At 48.7% G+C, this 25,838-nt stretch overlaps 1 protein-coding gene across 1 annotated transcript in view; it reads right to left on the reverse strand.

Moving 5' to 3' along the window:
• The window catches only part of LOC130121135 (E3 ubiquitin-protein ligase SH3RF3-like), a 178,207-nt gene extending 161,717 nt beyond the window's left edge, over nucleotides 1-16,490 (reverse strand). Inside the window, 2 exon segments of the mRNA XM_056289986.1 lie at nucleotides 16,007-16,272; nucleotides 16,275-16,490. Coding sequence (XP_056145961.1) covers nucleotides 16,007-16,272; nucleotides 16,275-16,395 — 387 coding nt within the window. The 5' untranslated portion in view covers nucleotides 16,396-16,490.
• Nucleotides 16,491-25,838: the final 9,348 nt, after the last annotated feature.

Genomic DNA, 25,838 nt, shown 5'->3' on the forward strand with positions numbered 1-25,838 from the left:
GAGGGGAGAGGAGAGAGAGAGGAGAGAGAGAGGAGAGAGAAAGAGGAGAGAGAGGAGAGAGAGGAGAGAGAGAGGAGAGAGAAAGAGGAGAGAGAGGAGAGAGGAGAGAGAGAGGAGAGAGAGGAGAGAGAGAGAGGAGAGAGAGAGGAGAGAGAGGGGAGAGAGGAGAGAGAGAGGGGAGAGGAGAGAGAGAGGAGAAAGGGAGGAGAGAGAGAGGAGAGAGAGGAGAGAGAGAGGACAGAGAGAGGAGAGACGGAGAGGAGAGAGAGAGAGAGAGGAGAGAGAGCGAGGAGAGAGAGAGGAGAGAGAGGGGAGAGAGGAGAGAGAGAGGGGAGAGGAGAGAGAGAGGAGAGAGAGAGGAGAGAGAAAGAGGAGAGAGAGGAGAGAGAGGAGAGAGAGAGGAGAGAGAAAGAGGAGAGAGAGGAGAGAGAGGAGAGAGAGAGGAGAGAGAGGAGAGAGAGGAGAGAGAGGAGAGAGAGAGGGGAGAGGAGAGAGAGAGGAGAGAGGGAGGAGAGAGAGAGGAGAGAGAGGAGAGAGAGGAGAGAGAGAGGAGAGACAGAGAGGAGAGAGAGGAGAGAGAGAGGAGAGAGAGGAGAGAGAGAGAGAGAGAGAAAGAGGAGAGAGAGGAGAGAGAGGAGAGAGAGAGGGGAGAGAGAGGAGAGAGAGAGGGGAGAGAGAGGAGAGAGAGGAGAGAGAGAGGAGAGAGGGAGGAGAGAGAGGAGAGAGAGGAGAGAGGGGAGAGAGAGGAGAGAGGGGAGAGAGAGAGAGGAGAGAGAGGAGAAGAGTGACGGCCCTTCTTCACCCAGAAGACAGGAAGAAGCGGGATCATATTAACTCTCGTAACGTATTCAGCAGCAAGGTGCTCATCTGGCTGACGCCCGGAGGAGGGGGTCCCCGGAGGAGGGGGTCCCCGGGGAGCCGCCCCACTTCTCCCAGCACATTAGCGGCATAAACTCGTCTGTTGTTGTGAGACCGAAACACTTCGGCCCGCCGCCGAGATCACCGCGAGTACAGAACTTTGACAACTCCCGCCTATTACGCAACCTCCTTAAACGTTTCCAATTTCTAAATCCGTCCTCCCCCACCTCCCCCACCCACCTCACCCCCCCATCCGTGATCCAAAACCCTGTGCTCAGGGCGGCGGGGATGCCGGAGCCTGTCCCAGCAGCCGTTGGGCGGCAGGCCGCCAGGCCATCACGAGGCCGGATCTCTAAATCCTTTTCTAAATCGTACAAATCGAATCATTTCTAAATCCCGCGGCCTGCCGACACGCGGGTCGCCGGTTCGAGTCCCCTGTGTCACCTCCGGCTTGGTCGGGCGTCCCTGCAGACACCACTGGTTGTGTCTGCGGGTACGTTTCCCCCCCCCCCCCCGCATTGGGTGTGTGTCCTGGTCGCTGCACTAGCGCCCCCTCTGGTCGTCAGGGCGCTTGTTCGGGGCGGGGGCGGGGAGGAATAGCGTGATCTTCCCACGCGCTACGTCCCCCCCCCCCCCCCCCGGGGAAACTCCTCACCGTCAGGTGACAAGAAGCGGCTGGCGACTCCGCGCGTATCGGGGGGAGGCGTGCGGGAGTCTGCAGCCCTCGCCGGATCGGCAGAGGGGGGTGGAGCAGCGACCGGGACGGCTCGGAAGGGCGGGAGAGTCTGAAACCCAAACCCATGAGGGGATCGGGTGTCTTGAAGCGGTGCAGGGTGGGTGGGGGTGGAGGAGGTGTGTGTTGTCACACAGCCTGTGTGGAATGTGCTGGTGTGTCTGGTGGCCGGCGTGACTTTTCACCCTCATCTCCATACACACAATGCTGCTAGGAGCAGCGCGGCAAACCTCCGCTCATTGTGTGTGTGTGTGTCTGTGTCTGTGTGTGTGTGTGTGTGTGTGTGTGGGTGTGGGTGATTGGGGGATGGGATTGATAGTATTCCACCCCAAACCCCGTGGGAATAGCATCCAAGCTCCAAAGCTTGTTTAAGGACTCAACACCCTGTTACCCATCCCCTACAACACACACACACACACACACACACACACACACACACACACACACACACACACACACACACACACACACACACGTGGTCTCTGCTCCGCTACCTCCCACATCTCCACCCTCCCCTCATCTTCTCCACACGTCCCCATGTGTCCCCATGTGTGCAGGACCACGTGGGTGGTGCTGCATGACTTACACAGCTGAGACACATCAGACATTGTGACTCTGCGGCAGACAGACAACATGTCCAACCCCCACCTCACTGCCAAAAAAAAAAAAAAAAAAATCAAATGAAATATTTACCAAACACAAATAACCGAGGATGAAATAACAGGATGTAAATAATTATACACGTGGTTCAACGCCAGCAGAATGATTTAAAATGGATGACCGCTGCTTCCAGACGGAGACGCCGCTGGTAAAGGTCAGTGGTGGAGTACACTACTGTCATCTGGCTGCGAATGGGAGATGGACTGCACTGAAATAGAGCTTTTCTAGCCTACCCAGCGGCGTCCTAGTGGGGGGGAGGGTCTACCAGGGCCCAGAATGTGTGGGGGGAGGGGGCTCAGGAGGCCTGGAGTTAAAAGTTTGTTTTGGTTTGTACATTTTTGTTTCTGTTAGTTGTCATAAATTCAGTTAAAATCGGCTTAGTGCATCGGTTGAGGGGCTCTCTGAGGCCCCTCCCACCCCTCTCTGAGGCCCCTCCCACCCCTCTCCGAGGCTCCTCCCACCCCTCTCCGAGGCCCCTCTCACCCCTTACAAAAGGTGCAAAATGGTTTAGTCCGCCCCTCGCGAGCGTCTCTCAGTGCAGCTCATCTAGTCCTGCCGCGAGTGACTGCTGATACAAGCACGAGTCATTTTTCAATCACTGCAAGTTAAGTTAGGTGAGGTTAGGTTAAGTTAGGTTGAGTTAGGTGAAGTTAGGTTAAGTTAGGTTAGTTAGGTTAGGTTAGTTAGGTTAGTTAGGTTAAGTTAGGTGAGGTTAGGTTGAGTTAGGTGAAGTTAGGTTAAGTTAGGTTAGTTAGGTTAGTTAGGTTAAGTTAGGTGAGGTTAGGTTAGTTAGGTGAAGTTAGGTGAAGTTAGGTTAAGTTAGGTTAGTTAGGTTAGTTAGGTTAGTTAGGTGAGGTTAGGTGAAGTTAGGTGAAGTTAGGTTAAGTTAGGTTAGTTAGGTTAGTTAGGTTAAGTTAGGTGAAGTTAGGTGAAGTTAGGTGAGGTTAGGTTAGTTAGGTGAAGTTAGGTGAAGTTAGGTTAAGTTAGGTTAGTTAGGTTAGTTAGGTTAGTTAGGTGAGGTTAGGTGAAGTTAGGTGAAGTTAGGTTAAGTTAGGTTAGTTAGGTTAGTTAGGTTAAGTTAGGTGAAGTTAGGTGAAGTTAGGTGAGGTTAGGTTGAGTTAGGTTAAGTTGGGTGAGGTTAGGTTAAGTTGGGTTAAGTTAGGTGAGGTTAGGTGAAGTTAGGTTAAGTTGGGTGAGGTTAGGTTAGTTAGGTGAAGTTAGGTTAAGTTAGGTTAGTTAGGTTAGTTAGGTTAAGTTAGGTGAGGTTAGGTTAGTTAGGTGAGGTTAGGTTAGGTTAGTTAGGTGAAGTTAGGTTAAGTTAGGTTAGTTAGGTTAGTTGGGTTAGTTAGGTTAAGTTAGGTGAGGTTAGGTTAGTTAGGTGAAGTTAGGTTAAGTTAGGTTAGTTAGGTTAAGTTAGGTGAGGTTAGGTTAGTTAGGTGAAGTTAGGTGAAGTTAGGTTAAGTTAGGTTAGTTAGGTTAGTTAGGTTAGTTAGGTTAAGTTAGGTGAGGTTAGGTTGAGTTAGGTGAAGTTAGGTTAGTTAGGTTAGTTAGGTTAAGTTAGGTGAGGTTAGGTTAGTTAGGTGAAGTTAGGTGAAGTTAGGTTAAGTTAGGTTAGTTAGGTTAGTTAGGTGAGGTTAGGTGAAGTTAGGTGAGTTAGGTTAAGTTGAGTTAAGCTGGGTTAAGTTAGGTGAGGTTGGGTTAAGTTAGGTGAAGTTAGGTGAAGTTAGGTGAGGTTAGGTTGAGTTAGGTTGAGTTAGGTGAGGTTAGATGAAGTTAGCTGAAGTTAGGTTAAGTTAGGTTAAGTTGGGTGAGGTTAGGTTAAGTTGGGTTAAGTTAGGTGAGGTTAGGTGAGGTTAGGTTAGGTTAGGTTAAGTTAGGTGAAGTTGGGTGAGGTTAGGTGAAGTTAGGTGAAGTTGGGTGAGGTTAGGTGAAGTTAGGTGAGGTTAGGTTAAGTTGGGTTAAGTTAGGTGAAGTTAGGTGAGGTTAGGTTAAGTTAGGTGAGGTTAGGTGAAGTTAGGTGAAGTTAGGTGAAGTTGGGTTAAGTTAGGTTAAGTTGGGTTAAGTTAGGTGAGGTTAGGTGAAGTTAGGTTAAGTTGGGTTAAGTTGGGTTAAGTTAGGTGAAGTTAGATTAACTTAGGTTAACTTAGGTAAAGTTAGCTTAAAATAGATGAAGGTACCGTGATTATAAATGATATACAATCTGCTAGAACACAAACAGTGATGCGTGAGAGAGAAAAGAGGAAAGGGGCCCACAGGGACTGCTTCTGCATAGGGCCCAGAATTGTGTGCTACACCCGTGTCTACCAACCACTCACAGTGCTGTACAGTGTGCGCCCCACATTCACACACACATTCACACACCGATAGAGGAGGCCGCCATGCAAGGCACCAACCCGCTCACCAGGAGCAGTTAGGGGTTCAGCGTCTCGCTCAAGGACACTTCGGCACGCTCTCCAGAGGAGCCGGGGGTCGAACCAGTGACCTTCTGATTACTAGACCCACCCGCTCCACCCCCTGAGCCATGCTGCTTGAACTGGCTTTGAACTGGACAGGAAACATATCCTGAGCTACAGGGACAACTGCACATCCGGTACATGCAAATGCAGTATTAGTAATACAGTACGGAGTCATGAATCAGCCCCGCTTCACTTCATGTGTGTGTCTGCGAGGGGAAACATCCACAACACACACGCAGGCATGGACACGCATACTTATACATACTGATACGTGCGTGAGCCACAGACACATAGTACGTGAGAGTGACAACAGTACGGAGTTGGTAAAAATGTGAAGAAGAAGAAAACGGGGGAGATGTACACGAGTCTGCAGCGCGAGGGTGGCGAGAGGAGGACTTGTTGAGATGATGGGGGGGGGGCGGGGTAGATAGAGAGATAGTGTAAGGTTACTTTCCCCCTCTGGACCTCAGCAGCCCTGCCTTATTCCATCCACTCACACCCAGGGAAGATGCTCTCATTACTTATGTACTGGGCTATGTACTGGGTTAGGTACTAGGCTATGTACTGGGTTATACTGGGCTATGTACTGGGTTATACTGGGCTATGTACTGGGTTATACTGGGCTATGTACTGGGCTATGTACTGGGTTATACTGGGCTATGTACTGGGTTATACTGGGCTATGTACTGGGTTATACTGGGCTATGTACTGGGCTATGTACTGGGTTATACTGGGCTATGTACTGGGTTATACTGGGCTATGTACTAAGTTATACTGGGCTATGTACTAAGTTATACTGGGTTATGTACTGGGTTATACTGGGCTATGTACTGGGTTATACTGGGCTATGTACTAAGTTATACTGGGCTATGTACTAAGTTATACTGGGCTATGTACTAAGTTATACTGGGCTATGTACTAAGTTATACTGGGCTATGTACTGAGTTATACTGGGCTATGTACTGGGTTATACTGGGTTAGGTACTGGGTTATGTACTGGGTTAGGTACTGGGTTATACTGGGTTATGTACTGGGTTATGTACTGGGTTATGTACTGAGTTATACTGGGTTATGTACTAGGCTATGTACTTGGTTATGTACTGGGTTAGGTACTGGGTTAGGTACTGGGTTATGTACTGGGTTAGGTACTAGGCTATGTACTGAGTTATACTGGGTTATGTATTAGGCTATGTACTTGGTTATGTACTGGGTTATGTACTGGGTTAGGTACTGGGTTATGTACTGGGTTAGGTACAAGGCTATGTACTTGGTTATGCACTTGGTTATGTACTGGCTTAGGTACTGGGTTATGTACTGGGTTAGGTACTAGGCTATGTACTGGATTATGCACTGGGTTATGCACTGGGTTATTTACTGAGTTATGTACTGGGCTAGGTACTAGGTTATGTACTGGGTTAGGTACTAGGCTATGTACTGAGTTATACTGGGTTATGTATTAGGCTATGTACTTGGTTATGTACTGGGTTATGTACTGGGTTATGTACTGGGTTAGGTACTAGGCTATGTACTTGGTTATGCACTGGGTTATGTACTGGCTTAGGTACTGGGCTATGTACTGGGTTAGGTACTAGGCTATGTACTGGATTATGCACTGGGATAGGTACTGGGTTATTTACTGAGTTATGTACTGGGTTAGGTACTGGGTTATGTACTGGGAACCTCATTTACTGTCTGTACTTTGCTTCAACTTGGCGGTGCAGACTCGGCCATGCTGCAAAAGCTGTTTTTTGGAGGAGAGACGTTTCAGAGGGTTACTGCAGGCTAAAACCCTGACTGTTTGGTAAACAATGGACACACACACACACACACACAGACACACACACACACACACACACACACACACACACACACACACACACACACACACACACACACACACACAAGGTGTGATTTTACAGATGGGCTGAGACTTGAGGAGAAGGGTTGTGTGTGTGTGTGTGTGTGTGTGTGTGTGTGTGTGTGTGTGTGTGTGTGTGTGTGTGTCTGTGTGTGTGTCCATACGAGCTGGTGTGGAGGAATATGTAACACTGAGAGGAAACAGACAAGCTGCCATTCAATATTCATGAAGTCAGGATGCTTCATGTGAGCAGATGAGCAGTTTGCAACATTAATGAATGGCTGCATAAGTGTGTGTGTGTGTGTGTGTGTGTGTGTGTGTGTTCTTTAGTGTATCAGTGTGTGCATGTATCCTGCTGTGTACATGTTGCTCTACGTCTCATGGTGTAGTCACTTAAATACACACACACACATATATGCCGCTTGCTGGTGTGCCTAATGGATACACACACGTAGGCAGGGATACAATACGTTTTCCTCCATTCGTCTGTGTGTGTGTCTGTGTGTGTGTGTGTGTGTGTGTGTGTGTGTGTGTGGTTGTGTGTGTGTGTGTAAGAGAATTGTCCAGAGGTGAACCCTCAGGTGGGGAGTTTCAGGAACAAGACTGCTATTAAACTTTAACAGGAGAGTCACCTGAGCCCTCCCACAGCTGTGTGATACAACAGCCGCTACACGATATTCACGTGAAGTCTGAAAAGAGCCACACAGCAGCATTGCTGCCCTCGTGGTTGCACTCCCCCCCCCCTCGCTTTAGTCCACCGACTTCCGGTTTCTACTGCGGCGGTCATACCAGTTTCCTGTTTGTGGGCGCCGTGCTATTGACAACGGTGTGGAGTTAGTAAACAACGAGACAGGAAGCGTGAGAGTAGACGTAGTCGAGGTAGTCCACTGACTTCCGGTTTCTACTGCGGCGGTCATACCAGTTTCCTGTTTGTGGGCGCCGTGCTATTGACAACGGTGCGGAGTTAGTAAACAACGAGACAGGAGACGTGAGAGTAGACGTAGTCGAGGTAGTTTACTAGCTCCAGCTTAGCATGTCATACGTTCGACCACGACACTGAACTGAACTCTCAACCGGAAGCGGAAGTGCATTATTTGACCCCCTCGCCTCTTCCCTTAAAGGTACACCGTCCGCTTAGGCGAATGTCTCTCGTTATATAGATGTGGGTCACCACAACGGCATATTTTTCGCGATGCCTGCAGAATTTAGCACGGACACGTGTGTCGGCCACGTGCACACAATTGTCGACACACTTGCACCTGCTGGTGCAGTATGGTATTGTACTCCCGTAGGATTTTTTTGCCAAAATTGATTTTTTTTTTTGCTGTTTTGGCTTCTATAGGGACCAAACTGTCAGAAAATGATGGGTGCCAAATTTTTAGACCCCCCCCCACCCCCTTTCTGAGCGCCCCCCTATCCAAAATAGATGGTTCAATACGTGAAGAAGAAAAAAAACTTGCTACAATGGCCACATTTCAACCCTTATTTTTTCCAGAGTCAGAGCAGGAATGTCTTCCAGAACGGTCAACACCTTCAGTAAAGTGTTACTCGTCACTGGGTGCCCTATAAAAAATAAGTGTAAGAGTTATACTGGCCAAGAAAAGAGCAGGAGTGGAAAGAGGAGAGTAATGATGAATGGGATAGGCACAAGGGTCAGCCCGGGGTGTGCCAGGTGAGGAACCAAAAGTCAGACAAATACTCTTCTAGCTGTTTTAATAGTGTTGTAAATCAACTCAGAATATTTGAAAACCTACAAAACAAACTATGATATTATAAAAATTGGACATTAAAAACCACTTCAGCCCCAGGCAATTTTTTTGAATTTTCGCCCGAAATTACATGCCCAAAATAATTCAGTAATAGCTCCGCAAGTACAGGGCCCGGACGCACAATTCTGGTGTCTATGTATAGGTAACACCTGGGGAAATGTACTTCAAGTGGAAGATTAGTTGTACCCTCCACCAGGACAGAAGGACTGCAGATAAACTACAGCAGAAATTCAATTTTTTAGGTTCGCCTAAACAAAAGCTACAATTTGAGTGTGAATAGCATCAGTACCACCATTTACCAGCAGGCCACGGATATTTGGATCGGTTCTGCCACTTCTCAACTGCATCTCCTCCATATTTGGTGTTATACAAGTGAAGCATAACAATTCTACAGCCATTTTAGTGAGAGTAGTCCCAGGCGGTCTTCTATTTCACTGTCCTGGGAGGTCCCAAAATAGATGGCCCCCCAGAATTGAGGGGTGGGGGGTCAGAAAATTTGGCACCCTTCATTTTCTGTTAGTTTGGTCCCTATAGAAGCCAAAACAGCAAAAAAAAAATCAATTTTGGCAAAGTGTTTCAAGTTGTACATACTAGCGCAGTGTTTCTCAACCGGGGGTCCGCGGACCCCTAGTGGTCCGCGGTGTAACTTTCAGATATATGTAACAAAACAGAATTTTTATGCAGTAACTTTTAAAAATGCAAACGGGAGCGAGATCTCTTATTAAAATACAACAAATTACACTTGTGAAACAGAGGTAATTAGAGAAAAAAGTCCTGTTACCCTTTATAGTTTAGGTAGATAAAGGTCTCAGTCACATCTGAGTAAAATAATCCTATTTCTATAAATGTCATAGGATCTTTTTTTTTAAAGATATTTCATTTTCACGGACCCCTTGCAATTACACCACGGACCACTAGGGGTCCGCGGACCCCCGGTTGAGAAACACTGAGCTAGATGACGTACGCTCGCCTGAGGGCGTGGTTCGTATTTAACGTCAACGCTTCGGGCTTTGCTTTGCCTCCGGCTGACGTCATCATTACGTAGGCTCTAAAGGGCACAAGTCACCATAACCGGTTGACGTTGTGGTTAGGTGGACACGGGCCCTTTAAGAAAGGGTTCCCCGGGTTGACGGGGCGGAGCTAGGACGATGACGGTTGGAGCAGCGCGATGTTGCTCGCGTTGTGATTTTGTACGGAGGAATAAATGGCACACGCGTTCGTGTAGTCAGTGAGAACGTGTCCGTCTCTACGTTCCTGCAGTTCCCACAATATCAAGTTACGTCCACAATTCCGCCCGTCCGTCTGTCCTCTCATCCATGCGGACGTAACTTGACATTGTAACGTACACGAATAAGTAGACACGTTAGCCGTGGGCTTAGGGTTCGGACCCTTTAGTCGACTGGTTAACGTAGTCGCTTGCGGTGTGGGAGCCACGGGTTCGCGTCCCGGATGCGGCGTCCCTAGCTGCCCCCTGAATTCGCTACAGAATACAAGTGGAAACTTTCCACCCGTTTGCTGGGAGGTGCCGGTGAGTTTGTTGACAATTCTGTGCATGTCGTCGACATTAATCCGTGGTAAATCTTGCAGGCATCGCGAAAAATATGCCATTGTCAATAGCACGCGCCAACAAGCAGGAAACTGGTATGACCGCTGCAGTAGAAACCGGAAGTCCGTGGATTACGGTCACTGCTCCACCCCTTGTGCCGATCCGGGGAGGGCTGCAGACTACCACATGCCTCTTCCGATACATTTGGAGTCGCCAGCCGCTGCTTTTCACCTGACAGTGAGGAGTTTCACCATGGGGGTGGGGGGGGGGGCGTAGCGAGTGGGAGGATTACGCTATTCCCTCTCCCTCTGAACAAGCTCTCTGATCGACCAGAGGAGGCGCTATAGTGCAGCGACCAGGACACACCCACATCCGGCTTCCCACCCGCAGACACGGCCAATTGACTCTACCCCCGTGTTGGTAGGCAACGGAATAGACCGCTACACTAGCCGTATGCCCCCGGTTGCACTTCTTAATCCGAGTGAGTGCCTGTGTGTGTGTTTGTGGGTTTGTGTGTGTATTATTCACCATGATATTGTAACAGTTGAAATTGGGAAATGTACCTTGAAGACATACTCGCCTAGATACAAGAGAAGCCTTGTATTCCCTGAGCGGCACGCATGCTCTGAACGGACACGCGTCCTCCTCATAATGCCAAGAAACAAAGGCTCATTATAGGGATTTGTAACGAGCTATTACCTAGACCCCGTTAAACACACATTCCTACACACAGCGGGTCAGATGACAAGGTAGACCGGACGTCTCATGTCCAGATGAAAGAGGTGCTGCCGTCGCCCCTGTGCGTTCCTCTGTAACCTCGGCTGATGCCACGGCCCGCCCAGATCAATACAGGTAGGGGAGGAGATACGGTGGTCTTTGCTGCGGTTCCTGCCTCTCTCTGTCCCACGGTGACCCTAAAGAATCCATGTTCAGTCCTTAAAGTGGAAGTAGTGGATGGGCTGGTCCACATCAGTTTAGAAATAGCCGCTAATCTGACCGTCAGTTGGCCTGCAGAAGCCAGCACGACGAGATGGCAAATGGCTTCATTAGTGCCCACTTGGCTCAGAAGGACTTCTCCCCTCCGCCCAGCAGCTGTTTCCTTGTGTGCCGTTCAGGGAGGGCAGCCTCATATGCCCAGCTATGCAAAAATGTAGAGAACTGTGTATGTACTGAATATGGATGCGGGTATCAGATACCATGCTTAATGGAGAGTTGGCCCGAGGCTAAAACGCAACACCCAAATCCACGAGTAACTTCTCGTTAATAAAGGCATCATGGCCTCATTTACTGGTTTTTTTCTCTTTTTTTGCCACATGGAAACCTGTAGTTCTTAATTCGTGGAAAATACTGATTCAGTCTCAAACGTTGTGCCCATTGACTCCAAGCTATTTTTAAAAAAGGCAAACCTGAGAATGTCTTTCTTAAGGAAGCTCGGAGATTTTAACGTTGACAAGTCTCTGCTGGACGTCCTCTATACTTCCTGTGTTCTGTCAGTTTTAACATCCGTATGATCTGCATGCTGGGAGAACTGGTGAATGTGTGCCGTAAAGTGATCTGGACCAAGTCAGAGCCCCACAGGAAGCTGAGGCATCTTATCTGACACCCGGTACCCTTTACATTCTCCACCCTACTGGGGACGCCGACACTTTTATTCCACCAGTCATGGAACTGTGACTCATCTATCTCTTACCTCTGATGGCTCTGGTTCTGGTTCTGATGGTTCTGGTGATAAGTGACAGCGACAACGGTGATGTCACCGCTAACTGTGTACTTGTTTTTTCATGCGCATACGTGTCTATACTGTATGGATGCCATTTAACTCTTACTGACTGCTGTTGTAAGCCATATTGGCCCTTGGGGACACTAAAGCTTTCCTCTAGTCTACTCGACTCTACTCTAACTAATGGTCTAAGTCTGTACTGTTCAGCAAAGTCAATGGGTCGGATAAGTACTCGGTATCAGCCGATGCTGAAACACTCAGACTCGGTGTGAGCAGTGAAAGGGATATCGTTGCAGCCGCAGAAATATAGTTCCCCCTTATTTGCACTTGCACAATTCAAAACAACCATATCACTTGCAAAATTAAATAAAACACGTATCTAAAAATGTCTTCACACGCAGTGTAATAGTCACAGTGATGATGTAGCTGTAGAATGATGTGGCTGTAGAAATACCCCCAGGGGTGCTTGGGGGGGGGGGCGTGAGCACCCATATGGATGGATATACTGGTAATGACCCAAGTTAATGAGCAAATGACTACGAGTGCAGTCTGCAGATGCAGCAAGGTCTGCAAAAACCCAGCAGGTCTAAAGATCCACCAGACCAACACGGGCTGCTTGAGGAAGGAGCAAGTGGTGCAACACAGAGTGTATATACCTGATACAGCACATGGTGAGGCGGAGGAGGAGGAGCTAGGCCTGGAAACACCCCCACAGTGCCCAGAACCTCCAAGCACCACAATCTACACCCTAAAGTAGACCATCAGAACTTTGTCAGGTTTTGTGGCCTGCCACCAACAAAGAGCCAGTGTGGTACCGATTCGACGAAGCTGTGGATGCAACCTTTGAAGCAACAGCCAAAGGTGGTGCAGACCAGAGGCTCCAGACAATGAGCACCTTAATAACGAGCATCGCTTCGGAGAGGTCCTTAATAACGAGCATCGCTTCGGAGAGGTTCGGCGTCAAGAAACAACAGGCCACCAAGACTACTGCAGATCTGCAGGAGCTTTGCAGGCCAGTCTCTACACTGGGTCCTGGGACTCTTGGGGATTTGTGGGCGCAAAGAAGAAGAGCCATTAGGAACATCTTGAAAGCCTCTGAAAAGGCTCCCGGTTGGCTCTGGGGAACGAGGGGTGACATGTGGCGTAATGCACTACCATCCAGATAGCACATTACACCATGAGTCAACAAGTCGGGGTCCATAAGTCACCATGAGGCCACAAGTCTGGGCTTGATCACCCCCGGTTGGGTCACTCGGGTGAGAGGGTCTGATGTTAAGACCCGAAACACCTGATGACCCAGGGTTCCTAGGTGACGATGTGTCCAGGTGTCACCACATGGTGTATCAAAGAACTGGCTACCTTCATATCCTGTGTGGTGGCACATTTTTCTTGTACTGGAAGCAGGACCAGTCTGTACTTTCTTCATCGACAACTTCGTTACCTGGCTACGAACACTCAGCGGATTCAACTGTAGACAGGAAATGGGGGGTAATATACGAGGAAGTAGTAAATAGGACATTTCCTGCTCTATATTCCAGTCACTGTGAGTGAGCCAGGCTTTATATGACAGTGACATGGCCAACTGGCTGATTAACTGAACGAGACCAACCCGGAAAATTGGATTTTCCCCCGGCCTCCCTTGGCTATAGGTGTCTAGATTTAATGCAAAGGTCTTGTCTTTAAGGAAGAACCTGGCGTAGGAGAGGTGGACAGTGTCCCACAGAGGCCAGCAGAGCAGAAACGGAGGCGCTAGTGAGGCTGCAAAGGGAGGCCGGTCTTCTGGCTGACACGGCATGTTTGCACCTTCTCCATCCCCACAGGCCTAAAGGTCGTCCCACCTATTCCCCGAAGCTATAAAAGCGACCAACACCCCCCTTGTGCTATGTAGCATAGACAGTTCCACGTCGACCCGTTTGACTCTTTCAAATAAGTGCGGGACAAAACGGCGAGTCTGCGCACGCACTCTGTGAACGTGTCTGTGAATGTGAACCGAGGGGAAATGTGGTTTATGTCGCAAAACCTGCACCCTCACCCCTCTGCCTCGCATGTGCAGCAGAATGCGCATGTGATGCTGCAGCCAGGCGCATTAATTCACACTTTTATCGGCAGAATGGGGTCCCAGGGAATAGGGGAGAAGAACTGGGACAGATGAGAGGGCTGTAATGTGTGCCTGTTAGGTGAGGGGTGTTGACTGGATTTTGTAAGTGTGTGTGTGTGTGTGTGTTCACTGGTAGTAAAAGATGTGTTCACAGTGGTGGCTTAGTTTCACAATGGCACCTAATCCCAACACAGACTGGCCGTCTGAGGAGTGAGTGTGCATGTGTGCTTGTGCGTCCGTTGTGTGTGCGCTCGCATGCATTCACACGCATTTTTCAGGCGTCCTCCGAAAAATCCCTTATTTCACATCACTGCTCAAAAAAAGCATGACCGAGCCATAAACACCAACACAAAGTACGAGTCTCGAACCGCCTATCCTGCTCTCAGGGTCGCGGGATGCTGGAGCCTGTCCCAGCAGTCACCGGGGAGCAGGTGGGGAGACACCCTGGACAGGCCGCCAGGCCATCACACAGCCCCCCCCCCCCACACACACACTACATGCCTAACCCTAACCCTTACCCTACCCTAATCCTAACCTTAACCCTTAAACCAAGTCCTAACCCTAAAACAGACCTCTTTACTCGTGGGGTCCCATAAAGTGGCCCCTGCACGTTAGGTGGTTACTGGGTTTTCTATCCTAATGGGGACCAAATGCCCCAAGTAGGATAGAAAAACAAGGTACACACATTCATACCTAGGGGGCAGTTTAGGACGGCTTATTCACCTGACCTACATGTGTTTGGACTGTGGGAGGAAACCGGAGCCCCCGGAGGAAACCCACGCAGACACGGGGAGGACATGCAAACTGCACACAGAGGACGACCCGGGACCACCCCAAGGTTGGACTAGAACCCAGGACCTTCTTGCTGTGAGGTGACCACACTAACCACCATATATATATATATATTATATATATATATATATATATATATATATATATATATATATATATATATATATATATGTGTGTGTGTGTATGTATATGTGTGTGTGTATGTATGTATGTATATATATTTATATATATGTGTATGTATGTATGTACATATACATATACATATACATACACACACATATATATATACATATATACACACATACACACACACACACATACATACATACATACATACATACATACATACATACATACATACATACATACATACATACATACATACATATACACACATACAAATACATATACATACATACATACACATATATGTAGCACCAGTGATATGAAAATAAGATTTCTGGACAACATCGCTGCATGCATGTTTGCATGCATGCATTGCATGCATGCAAACATGCAACATGGCCATACACGACCACTTCACTGTATACACATATCTATTTGCAGGATTACTTGTGTTCAGTGTGTCCAAACACTCTTAATTGTGTACGGCTCTATTTCACCATGCCCAAAAGTAGATGCATTCTCCCACGTGTTGTCGGACAGATTGTAAAACGTCTCTTTATCGAGGCCTGGCGTTAAAACCGCCCTGCAGCCGAGCTGCACTGTGGCGTTACTTGCTCAGGCCACCAAGGATTTGGATCGTTCACCTCAACGACTGAGCGACTGCTCGCCGAGGCCGCACTTCATCACCGTTAAGCAGTCCACCGCTTCAATCAATGGCGGGCCGTTAAATGGGGGCCAACACGTAACAGGCTTGACTGAACTAGGGGGGGGGGGCGGCATGGGAGCAGATGGCATTTCCTTTGTTAGCCACATCACCTGCATTGTGTCTGGGTTTAGTGGAAGGTCACGACCCGCTCCAACTTGACGGAAGTGTGGAGGGCGTCGCCCACGCCTCGGCAGCTTACTCGCAACTCCACATATGAAATCCATAGTTGTCAAAACACACACACACACCCACACACACACACACCAGGTGCAGCAGCAAGTGAAACAAGCAGTGTGTTTGGCTGAGACGTCAGCGTTACGAAAGCTGCACCGCTGCAGCCTGCGGTGACCTGCTGGCTCGCTGTAGCATCTCAGCAACGACACACACAGGTGACCATCCCCCACCACCACCTCTTTCTGCGACGGTAACTTCAAAAAAAATGTGCACCCACCCCCACCCCACCCATAACTCTTCCTCTGTACTGAAGGCTCCTCTCTACGTCTTTTTTTGGGTCTTTGTCCCAGTTATCAGCTCTGTCCCTGCAGCACAAGTGCAGATCCAGATGCAACTCGAGAGCGCAGCCACCAATGCAGCAACCCCCAACTGGAGGCGCCTCTGGACGCTGCTCTAAACGTCCCGCCACTACCAGGCGCACAGGTATAACGTAGTGATTAGATGTCATACCTTAACCGGGGAGTTCCTGGTGGCCACGGGCAGCTCCCTGCCCCCGCCGCCCGGGGGAGACGCAGCGATCCCGGCGGCGTACCCCTGCAGCGAGTGCCTGCCGCCGGCTCCGCCGTTCCCTCGCAGCGGCCGCTGCTTGATGCCGTCCAGCAGCCGGACCAGGAGGATGTTGGCCGGCAGGTCGTCCACGCCGCAGTCCACCAGGATGCGACACTCCGGGCAGCGGAGCTCGTTCCTGGAGCTGACGATGTTCTCCAGGCAGCGGCGCAGAAGGTGTGCTGGCACGGCAGCACCCTTGCCGTGGTGTCCAAGCGCTCCAGGCACACCGAGCACTCCAGCAAATCCAGCAGCGACGACGACTCGTCCATGTCAGCGGAGAGAGTGATCATCTGGGCTAGCGTCCGCGGGCGAGCCTCGTCAGGGGTTTCCGCGTTGTCGAGACGGGTCACGGACCAAGAACATTCTGGGAGTCCGAGTGAGGGAAGTCAACGGAGTCTCTGCCTCCCGCGCCGAGCAGATCTCCGCACCTCGTCTCCTCTCTCTGTTCTCTCTCCCCTCTCCTCCTCCTCCTCCTCCTCCTCCTCCTCCTCCTCCTCTCTCCTCTGCTTGTTTAGCTCCGTTCTCCCCGTTCCGTGCGTCTCTCCTCCTCCTCCTCCTCTTCCTCTTCGTTCGTTTCGCAACTGGCAAAAAAATCGGCGAGGTCACGCACTCATCATCCCCGCACCGATCAGCCCTGGAGAGAGAGCGAGAGAGCGCGAGCGAGCGAGCGAGAGAGAGAGCGCGAGCGAGCGAGCGAGAGAGAGAGAGCGATAGAGAGAGAGTGAGAGAGAGCTACAGAGCCATATCTACACCTTCCCATGCTCATGGAGACGTGGGGAAGGAGCTGATAGTACCCTTGACAACCTAAAGGGTAGAGAGAGAGAGAGAGAGAGAGCGAGAGAGAGAGAGAGAGCGAGAGAGAGAGAGAGAGAGAGAGAGAGAGAGAGAGAGAGAGAGAGAGAGAGAGAGAGAGAGAGAGAGAGAGAGAGAGAGAGAGAGAGAGAGAGAGAGAGAGAGAGAGAGAGAGAGAGAGAGAGAGCGAAAGAGAGAGAGAGGGAGGGGGGGAGAGAGAGAGAGAGCGAGAGAGAGAGAGGAGGAGAGAGAGAGAGAGCGGAGCGAGAGAGAGAGAGAGAGAGAGAGAGAGAGAGAGAAGAGAGAGAGAGAGAGAGAGAGAGAGAGAGAGAGAGAGAGAGAGAGAGAGAGAGAGAGAGAGAGAGAGAGAGAGAGAGAGAGCGAGATAGAGAGAGAGGGAGGGAGAGAGAGTAAGAGAGAGAGAGAGAGAGAGAGAGTAAGGAGAGAGAGAGAGAGAGAGAGAGAGAGAGAGAGAGGAGAGAGAGAGAGGAGAGAGAGAGAGAGAGAGAGAGAGAGAGAGAAAGGGAGGGAGAGAGAGTGAGAGAGCGCTACAGAGCCATAGCTACACCTTCCCATGCTCATGGAGACGTGGAAGAGCTGATAGTACCCTTGACAACCTGAAGGGTGGGAGAGAGGGATGGCAGACTGACCTAGAGAGGAAAGGCCTCTTCTCTGAAGAGGAGAATCAGCAGCAGTAGCGGGGTTCTAGGTGGAGGTGGTGTAATCCAGTCACTACGTGAAGGCTGGTGGAGATCAGGGAAGGGGGGGGGGGGGCGAGGAGATCCGGTGCTGGGCTTGGAGCTGCAACACAACACCGGCGGTGCACTCCGAAGTTGTGATGACAATGAGACCGGTCCAGACACCTCTTTAGCAGACCAGCTGAGGTCCTCCTGAGACTCGTAGTTTTTGTCAGGGAAACAAGACAAGACAAAGCGGTTGCTACTCTCAGACCACCCTCTCTATATTCTTCACCAGTTTTGTTGTTTTTCTGAACCATCACACAAGGCTCGACGCCTACGAGCCGGTTTTAACCCCGTTGCTTGGGAGTTTAATCCGAGGGGCTGGAAACGGTGGTTTCTGGCGACGCCTGCTGGATGAATCCTGCTATAGCAGCGCTTCAGTTGAGGATGAATCGCTTCAATTTTCCAGCTTCAAATAATCCCGTTTGTTTCTTCTTCCTTTTTTTAAATCTGCGAGAAATTACCAAGACCACCGCCACGCCCAGTGCCATATTTGGTCATACGTTCAGGGATGGGTGTAAATAGGACAAATTCCATGACTAAATTATGGTCAACAGACAAAATTCCAGCATCGGTGTGCTTTCGGGTTACTACCAGTGGTCATGTTGTGTAGTTGAGAGTTCAACACAAAGACACATAAATGTGTATCTGTAAATAAACGACGGCGTGGACTGAAACATTTTCACCGGCATGCTTGAGGTTTAACGCAGCGAATTTAGGGGGCAGCCGCGGGAACCGCCGCAGCCGGGACGCGAACCCGTATCTTCCGCACCGCGGACGACGACGTTAACCGGTCGACTAAAACTCCCGACCCGTTAGCCGAGGGCTACCGAGCCTATTTAGCCGACATCGTTACATTGCCCCCTTCCTTCGGGGTGGGCTAATGTGTCTACTTATCCGTGCACGTTACACTATACACACACACACACACACACACACACACACACACACACACACACACACACACACACACAACACACACACACACACACACACACACACACACACACACACACATATATGTGCATATATATAAAACTAGACGAGTGCACTCAGCAGATCTCTCCTTCTCCGGTGTTCAGACTTGAAGACAAACCCCGATTCTCCTACCGGAAGAAGGGAAATGCACGCACATACAGAAAAACCGGTGTCTTTCCTGCCATTATAAGACTTTTGCGCAGCGCCCAAGTTGATTCAACGGGACATAACCAGCGGGAAAAAAGTTTTTAATATGCTGCACTTAAGCTAAAAAATCTAGCTAATGTAAACGTTTCGCCTGTCAGACTGAGGATGCGCAGCCTCCTAGGTGGACCATCGTATGAACGTGACCGAGTCTGACATGAACTGACAGAGATCAGGCTATTATAGTTTACAATCAGGCTACTATGATATCATAATTTCAAAACCCTCATTAAAAAGACTTGAGCTGTGTTGAACCGTGGTGGTTTTCCTGGTATGAAGCGGATGGAGGTGAATGGCTGCTCTGCTGTCCGACTTCCATTCATAAACCACCGTAAGGAAACAGCTCGGCCGTGGGAAACGTTTCATTGTAGCCGCCGAGGTGATTTCCCGCTGTGACCGGGATTAATCCCGCTCTTGAAGTTGTGTGTTTGTAGCGGAGTGAACAAGGTGACTTATTGTTGGTCCTCCAGTGTTCCTCCACCTCTCCTGTGCCGAGACCAGCAGTGAATGAGCTGCCGGCTGGTGAAATACTCCCACCGAATACACACCGCTTTGGTTTGACCCCATCGCTGCCCGATCTGACTCGGCCGCAGATGCGAGTCGCGCATGCGCACGGTGGCGCTCGAGCGGCGACAGAGAGCAGCGTTGGTGGAGCGAGTGAAGAGAGGGAGCGGCGGTGGTGAGAACAAACGTTTTGCAAAGGTTTGGATTCACAGCAGGGGGCGCAGTGGTTAGCGCGGTCGCCTCACAGCAAGAAGGTGCTGGGTTCGAGCCCCGGGGTAGTCCAACCTTGGGGGTCGTCCTCTGTGGAGTTTGCATGTTCTCCCCGTTTCTGCCGGGGTTTCCTCCGCGGGCTCCGGTTTCCACCCTCAGTCCAAAGACATGTAGGTCAAGTGAATGGGCTACACTAAAATTGGCCATATATATATATATATATATATATATTATATATATATATGGGCCATAACTGCTGGGATAGGCCCCAGGATCCCCACGCGCAGGATAAGCGGCTCAGATGATGGATGGGTGGATGAATCACAGCAACCACGAGAGGTTCTTCATCATACAGTCTTAACTGTGCACAAAAAAAAAAAAATTAAGGGTGATAAATATAATAGTTTAGGAGATTAGCCGCGGACGCATGCACGCATGCCCCCCCCCCCAGGCTCCCGCTTGGCGGAGATAATTAGTTGCAGCACATCAGTTGTAGCACATGGCGTATTCGTGTGTGTTTGAAAATGCACTTTCCAGGCTTGCGCTGTTCTCACATTCTGCACCAATGGGGGGGCAAAGAAGAGTAACAGCCCTCCTTAAAGTTGCCTGAGGGATAAGGGAAGATTAGGGCGTGTGTGTGTGTGTGTGTGTGTGTGTGTGTGTGTCCGTGTGTGAGGAGAGACTGAAATAACACCCTCCTGAATGAGGGGCGGGGCATTTATCTACCACCCACGATGAAGGAGGCAATTTGTTCAGGCGGACAAATGGTGAGGAAGAAATGAGGTAAAGATAAAGTGGGGGGGGGCAGTAGTTGTCTTTACTTCCCAAGTGGAGCCTTGGGTTGTCAAGATGACGTGAACATCACACGTGATCCCGCAGAATTCAGGTCATACCGTTTAAGATAATGGTTGGGTTTCAATCGTCCGCTACAGATAAAGTGATCTAAAATAAGAAACGAGCTGACATCCTGCAGTGTCTTCCTGAATAAACAAGTGCTAGTCAGAACTGATGCAAGTTGTGAGACCTGGGAAACCTCTGTTTGTGAGTCAGCCTCACACAGAACAGACGCTGTTATCCTGCTGTATGTTTTCCTGCTGTATGTTTTCCTGCTGTATGTTTTCCTGCTATATGTTTTCCTGCTGTATGTTTTCCTTCTGTATGTTATCCTGCTGTATGTTTTCCTGCTATATGTTATCCTGCTGTATGTTATCCTGCTGTAGGTTTTCCTGCTGTATGTTATCCTACTGTATGTTATCCTGCTGTATGTTATCCTGCTGTATGTTATCCTGCTGTATGTTATCCTACTGTATGTTATCCTGCTGTATGTTTTCCTTCTGTATGTTATCCTGCTATATGTTTTCCTGCTATATGTTATCTTGCTGTATGTTATCCTGCTGTATGTTTTCCTTCTGTATGTTATCCTGCTATATGTTTTCTTTCTTTATGTTATCCTGCTATATGTTTTCCTTCTGTATGTTATCCTGCTGTATGTTATCCTGCTATATGTTATCTTGCTGTATGTTATCCTGCTATATGTTTTCCTTCTTTATGTTATCCTGCTATATGTTTTCCTTCTGTATGTTATCCTGCTGTATGTTATCCTGCTATATGTTATCTTGCTGTATGTTATCCTGCTGTATGTTATCCTATTATAATTATCCTGCTGTGTGTTATCCTGCTATATGTTATCCTGCTGTATGTTATCCTGCTATATGTTATCCTGCTGTTTGTTATCCTGCTGTATGTTATCCTACTGTATGTTATCCTGCTGTATGTTTTCCTTCTGTATGTTATCCTGCTGTATGTTATCCTGCTGTATGTTATCCTGCTGTATTTTATCCTGCTGTATTTTATCCTGCTACATGTTATTCTGCTGTATGTTATCCTGCTATATGTTATCCTGCTGTATGTTATCCTGCTATATGTTATCCTGCTGTATGTTATCCTGCTATATGTTATCCTGCTGTATGTTATCCTGCTGTATGTTATCCTGCTATATGTTATCCTGCTATATGTTTTCCTTCTGTATGTTATCCTGCTGTATGTTATCCTACTGTATGTTTTCCTTCTAAAGAAGACCTACTCTGATGTCCGGATGACATGCCACCAATTCACCTACTTGACCACCATATGGACACAAGACCCCCCACATGGAGCGAGGTGGAGAGGACGGTAAAGCAGGCAAGATCGATGTCAGCTCCTGGGCCCAATGGTATTCAGTATAGACTCTGTAAGAACACTCCTGGAGTCCTGAAATACCTCTGGAAGCTGATGAAAGTGGCATGGCAGAAAAGAGTCATACCCAGGGCATGGCGAAGAGCAGGAGGCATTCTGATCCCCAAGGAAAAGAACTCTTCCTGCATCAGCCAGTTTCGCCAGATCAGCCTTCTTAATGTAGAGGGAAAGATATTTTTTAGTGTGATTGCCCAAAGGCTCTCCACATTCCTGCAAAGAAACAACTTTGTTGATACATCAGTGCAGAAAGCCGGGATCCATGGCTTCTCAGGATGTGTGGATTATGCTAATATCATCTGGCACCAGATACAAGCTGCCAAGAAAGAACGGAGAGACCTGCACGTGGTTTTCTTAGACCTTGCCAACGCTTTTGGATCAGTTCCTAACAAGATCCTGTGGACGGCATTTGATTTTTTCCATGTCCCCAAAATTATCACAGTTGGTCAAGACCTATTTTCAGGATCTCCAGTTCTGTGTCACAACACAGAACACCACCACCACTTGGCAACATCTGGAAATGGGCATGATGGCGGGCTGCATTATTTCCCCTCTGGCATTCACCATGGCAATGGAGCTCGTCATCCGTGCATCTCGATGGGTGGTGGGAGGCGAAAGGTCCAGGAATGGCCTGCGTCTTCCACCAATCCGGGCGTACATGGATGACTTGACCACCATAGCAACAACAAAACCATGCACCAGGCGCCTGCTGCAGAAACTCCAGGAGAACATCAAGTGGACACGAATGGAGTTTAAACCAAGTAAATCTCGCAGCATCTCCATTGTCAAAGGCCAGCTAGCAGATCAACGGTTCTGCATTAGTGATCAACCAATCCCCACAGTCCGGGAGAAGCCCATCAAGAGCCTCGGACGGTTGTACAATGCAGACCTCAAAGACACCCAGCAACTGGAGCAACTTCGCCAGGATACAATCAGTGGCCTCAGCCAAATCAACAACACTGCACTGCCCGGGAAGTTGAAGCTTTGGTGCTTTCAGTTTGGGCTGCTACCCCGACTCATGTGGCCAATAACCATGTACGAAGTCTCATTATCTCATGCCAATCGCTTGGAGAGGCTAGTGAACTCGCAGGTGAGGAAGTGGCTTGGACTGTCAAGGTGCCTCAGCAGTGTTGGACTCTACGGCAATGGAGCCCTCGCACTGCCAATTTCCAGCCTGGTTGAGGAATTCAAATGTGCCAAAGTGAGGCTGGACATGTCCCTCACAGAATCCCGAGACCCAGTAGTGAGAGGAGGTACTCCAACCCTAGCAACAGGGAAGAAATGGACCCCGGCTGCAGCTGTACTGGAGGCGAAATCTGCCCTCCGCCACCGAGACGTAGTAGGCCATGTTCAACAAGGCAGAGGCGGCCTTGGCCTGGGAATAAAAACACCTACCTGGCAAAAGGCGACTACTACCGAACGGCGAACTATGGTGGTTGAGGAGGTCCGCCGACAGGAAGAAGCAGCCAGATGTGCTAAAGCCGTAGCACAAGCCAAACAAGGTCCCTGGATGAGGTGGGAGGGTGTTGAAAAGAGGAAACTCACATGGAGTGAGCTCTGGAGCATGGAATCAAACAGGCTGAGTTTCATCATCAAGGCCACATATGATGTCCTGCCCTCTCCCATAAATCTAAATCTCTGGTTTGGAGAGAATCCATCTTGCTCCCTGTGTACAGCCCCAGCAACCCTCAAGCATATCTTGGTTGGCTGCAAGACCAGCCTTACCCAAGGCAGATACACCTGGCGACACAATCAGGTGCTCAGGTGCTTGGCAGCTGAACTCGATTGCAAGAGGGTTTCCATCAATGCCCAACCCTTCAACAACCAGGAAGGGCCCCGGCGGTTTCCAGCTTTCATTACAGAGGGGGATAAACTGAAGGCCAACCCTTCACTTCCCAACTTAGGCTCACTAAACTCAGCCAGGGATTGGGAAATGCGAGTGGACTTAGGCCAGAAGCTCATCTTCCCGACAGAGATCGCAACAACCACCTTGCGACCAGACCTCGTCCTCTGGTCCAATTCTAACCAGCTCGCTTACATCATTGAGCTCACAGTCCCCTGGGAGGATGCAGTCGATGAAGCGTACGAGCGTAAGAAGCTGCGGTACGCCAACCTAGCAGCCGAAGCAGAGGACAGAGGCTGGAAGGTGAAGGTGCGCCCTGTGGAGGTGGGTTGTAGGGGCTTTGTTGCCAGCTCCACAGCAAAACTCCTGAGGGAACTAGGAGTCAGGGGGCAGGCCCACAGGAGAGTGATCAAAGAGCTAGCCAACACTGCTGAGAGGACTAGCCACTGGATCTGGCTCAAAAGCAGAGACGCCGTCTGGGCTGCCAGGGTGAACAGCTAACCACAGGTCACGCACCCAGGACCGATCAACCTGTGGTAGGCCTGCCTCAGCGGAGGGTGTCTTGTGATAAAAGGCCGAAACACCCTGTGATGCTGAGGTACACAACTGATGATGTGTCCTGGTGGTGGCAATGTCACCTTGGCAGACATCTCCAGTTTGATCTCCACTGAATCTGTTGCAGTGCAAACACTAGGGAATTTAACAACCAGTCCTTTTTTGAATCTTGAATCTGTATGTTATCCTGCTGTATGTTATCCTGCTGTATGTTTTCCTTCTGTATGTTATCCTGCTATATGTTATCCTGCTGTATGTTATCCTGCTATATGTTATCCTGCTGTATGTTATCCTGCTATATGTTATCCTGCTGTATGTTATCCTGCTATAATTATCCTGCTGTGTGTTATCCTGCTATATGTTATCCTGCTGTATGTTATCCTACTGTATGTTATCCTGCTGTATGTTTTCCTTCTGTATGTTATCCTGCTGTATGTTATCCTGCTATATGTTATCCTGCTGTATGTTATCCTGCTATATGTTATCCTTCTGTATGTTATCCTGCTGTATTTTATCCTGCTATATGTTATCCTGCTGTATGTTATCCTTCTGTATGTTATCCTGCTGTATTTTATCCTGCTATATGTTATCCTGCTGTATGTTATCCTGCTGTATGTTATCCTGCTGTATGTTATCCTGCTATATTTTATCCTGCTGTATGTTAGCCGGCTGTGTTATCCTGCTGTATGTTTTCCTTCTGTATGTTATCCTGCTGTATATTATCCTGCTATACGTTATCCTGCTGTGTTACCCTGCTGTATATTATCCTGCTATATGTTACCCTGCTATATGTTATCCTGCTGTATGTTATCCTGCTATATGTTATCCTTCTGTCTGTTATCCTGCTGTATGTTATCCTGCTATATGTTATCCTGCTGTATGTTATCCTGCTATATGTTATCATGATATATGTTATCCTGCTGTATGTTATCCTGCTATATGTTATCTTTCTGTCTGTTATCCTGCTGTATGTTATCCTGCTGTCTGTTATCCTGCTGTCTGTTATCCTGCTGTATGTTATCTTGCTATATGTTATCCTGCTGTCTGTTATCCTGCTGTATGTTATCTTGCTGTATGTTATCCTGCTGTATGTTATCTTGCTGTATGTTATCCTGCTGTCTGTTATCCTGCTGTATGTTATCTTGCTGTATGTTATCCTGCTGTCTGTTATCCTGCTGTATGTTATCCTGCTGTATGTTATCCTGCTGTCTGTTATCCTGCTGTATGTTATCCTGCTGTCTGTTATCCTGCTGTATGTTATCCTGCTGTATGTTATCCTGCTATATGTTATCCTGCTGTATGTTATCCTGCTATATGTTATCCTTCTGTATGTTATCCTGCTGTATTTTATCCTGCTATATGTTATCCTGCTGTATGTTATCCTTCTGTATGTTATCCTGCTGTATTTTATCCTGCTATATGTTATCCTGCTATATGTTATCCTGCTGTATGTTATCCTGCTATATTTTATCCTGCTGTATGTTAGCCGGCTGTGTTATCCTGCTGTATGTTTACCTTCTGTATGTTATCCTGCTGTATATTATCCTGCTATACGTTATCCTGCTGTGTTACCCTGCTGTATATTATCCTGCTATATGTTACCCTGCTATATGTTATCCTGCTGTATGTTATCCTGCTGTCTGTTATCCTGCTGTCTGTTATCCTGCTGTATGTT

Source organism: Lampris incognitus, chromosome 11 (assembly GCF_029633865.1).
Source record: "Lampris incognitus isolate fLamInc1 chromosome 11, fLamInc1.hap2, whole genome shotgun sequence".
Lineage (NCBI taxonomy): Eukaryota > Metazoa > Chordata > Actinopteri > Lampriformes > Lampridae > Lampris > Lampris incognitus.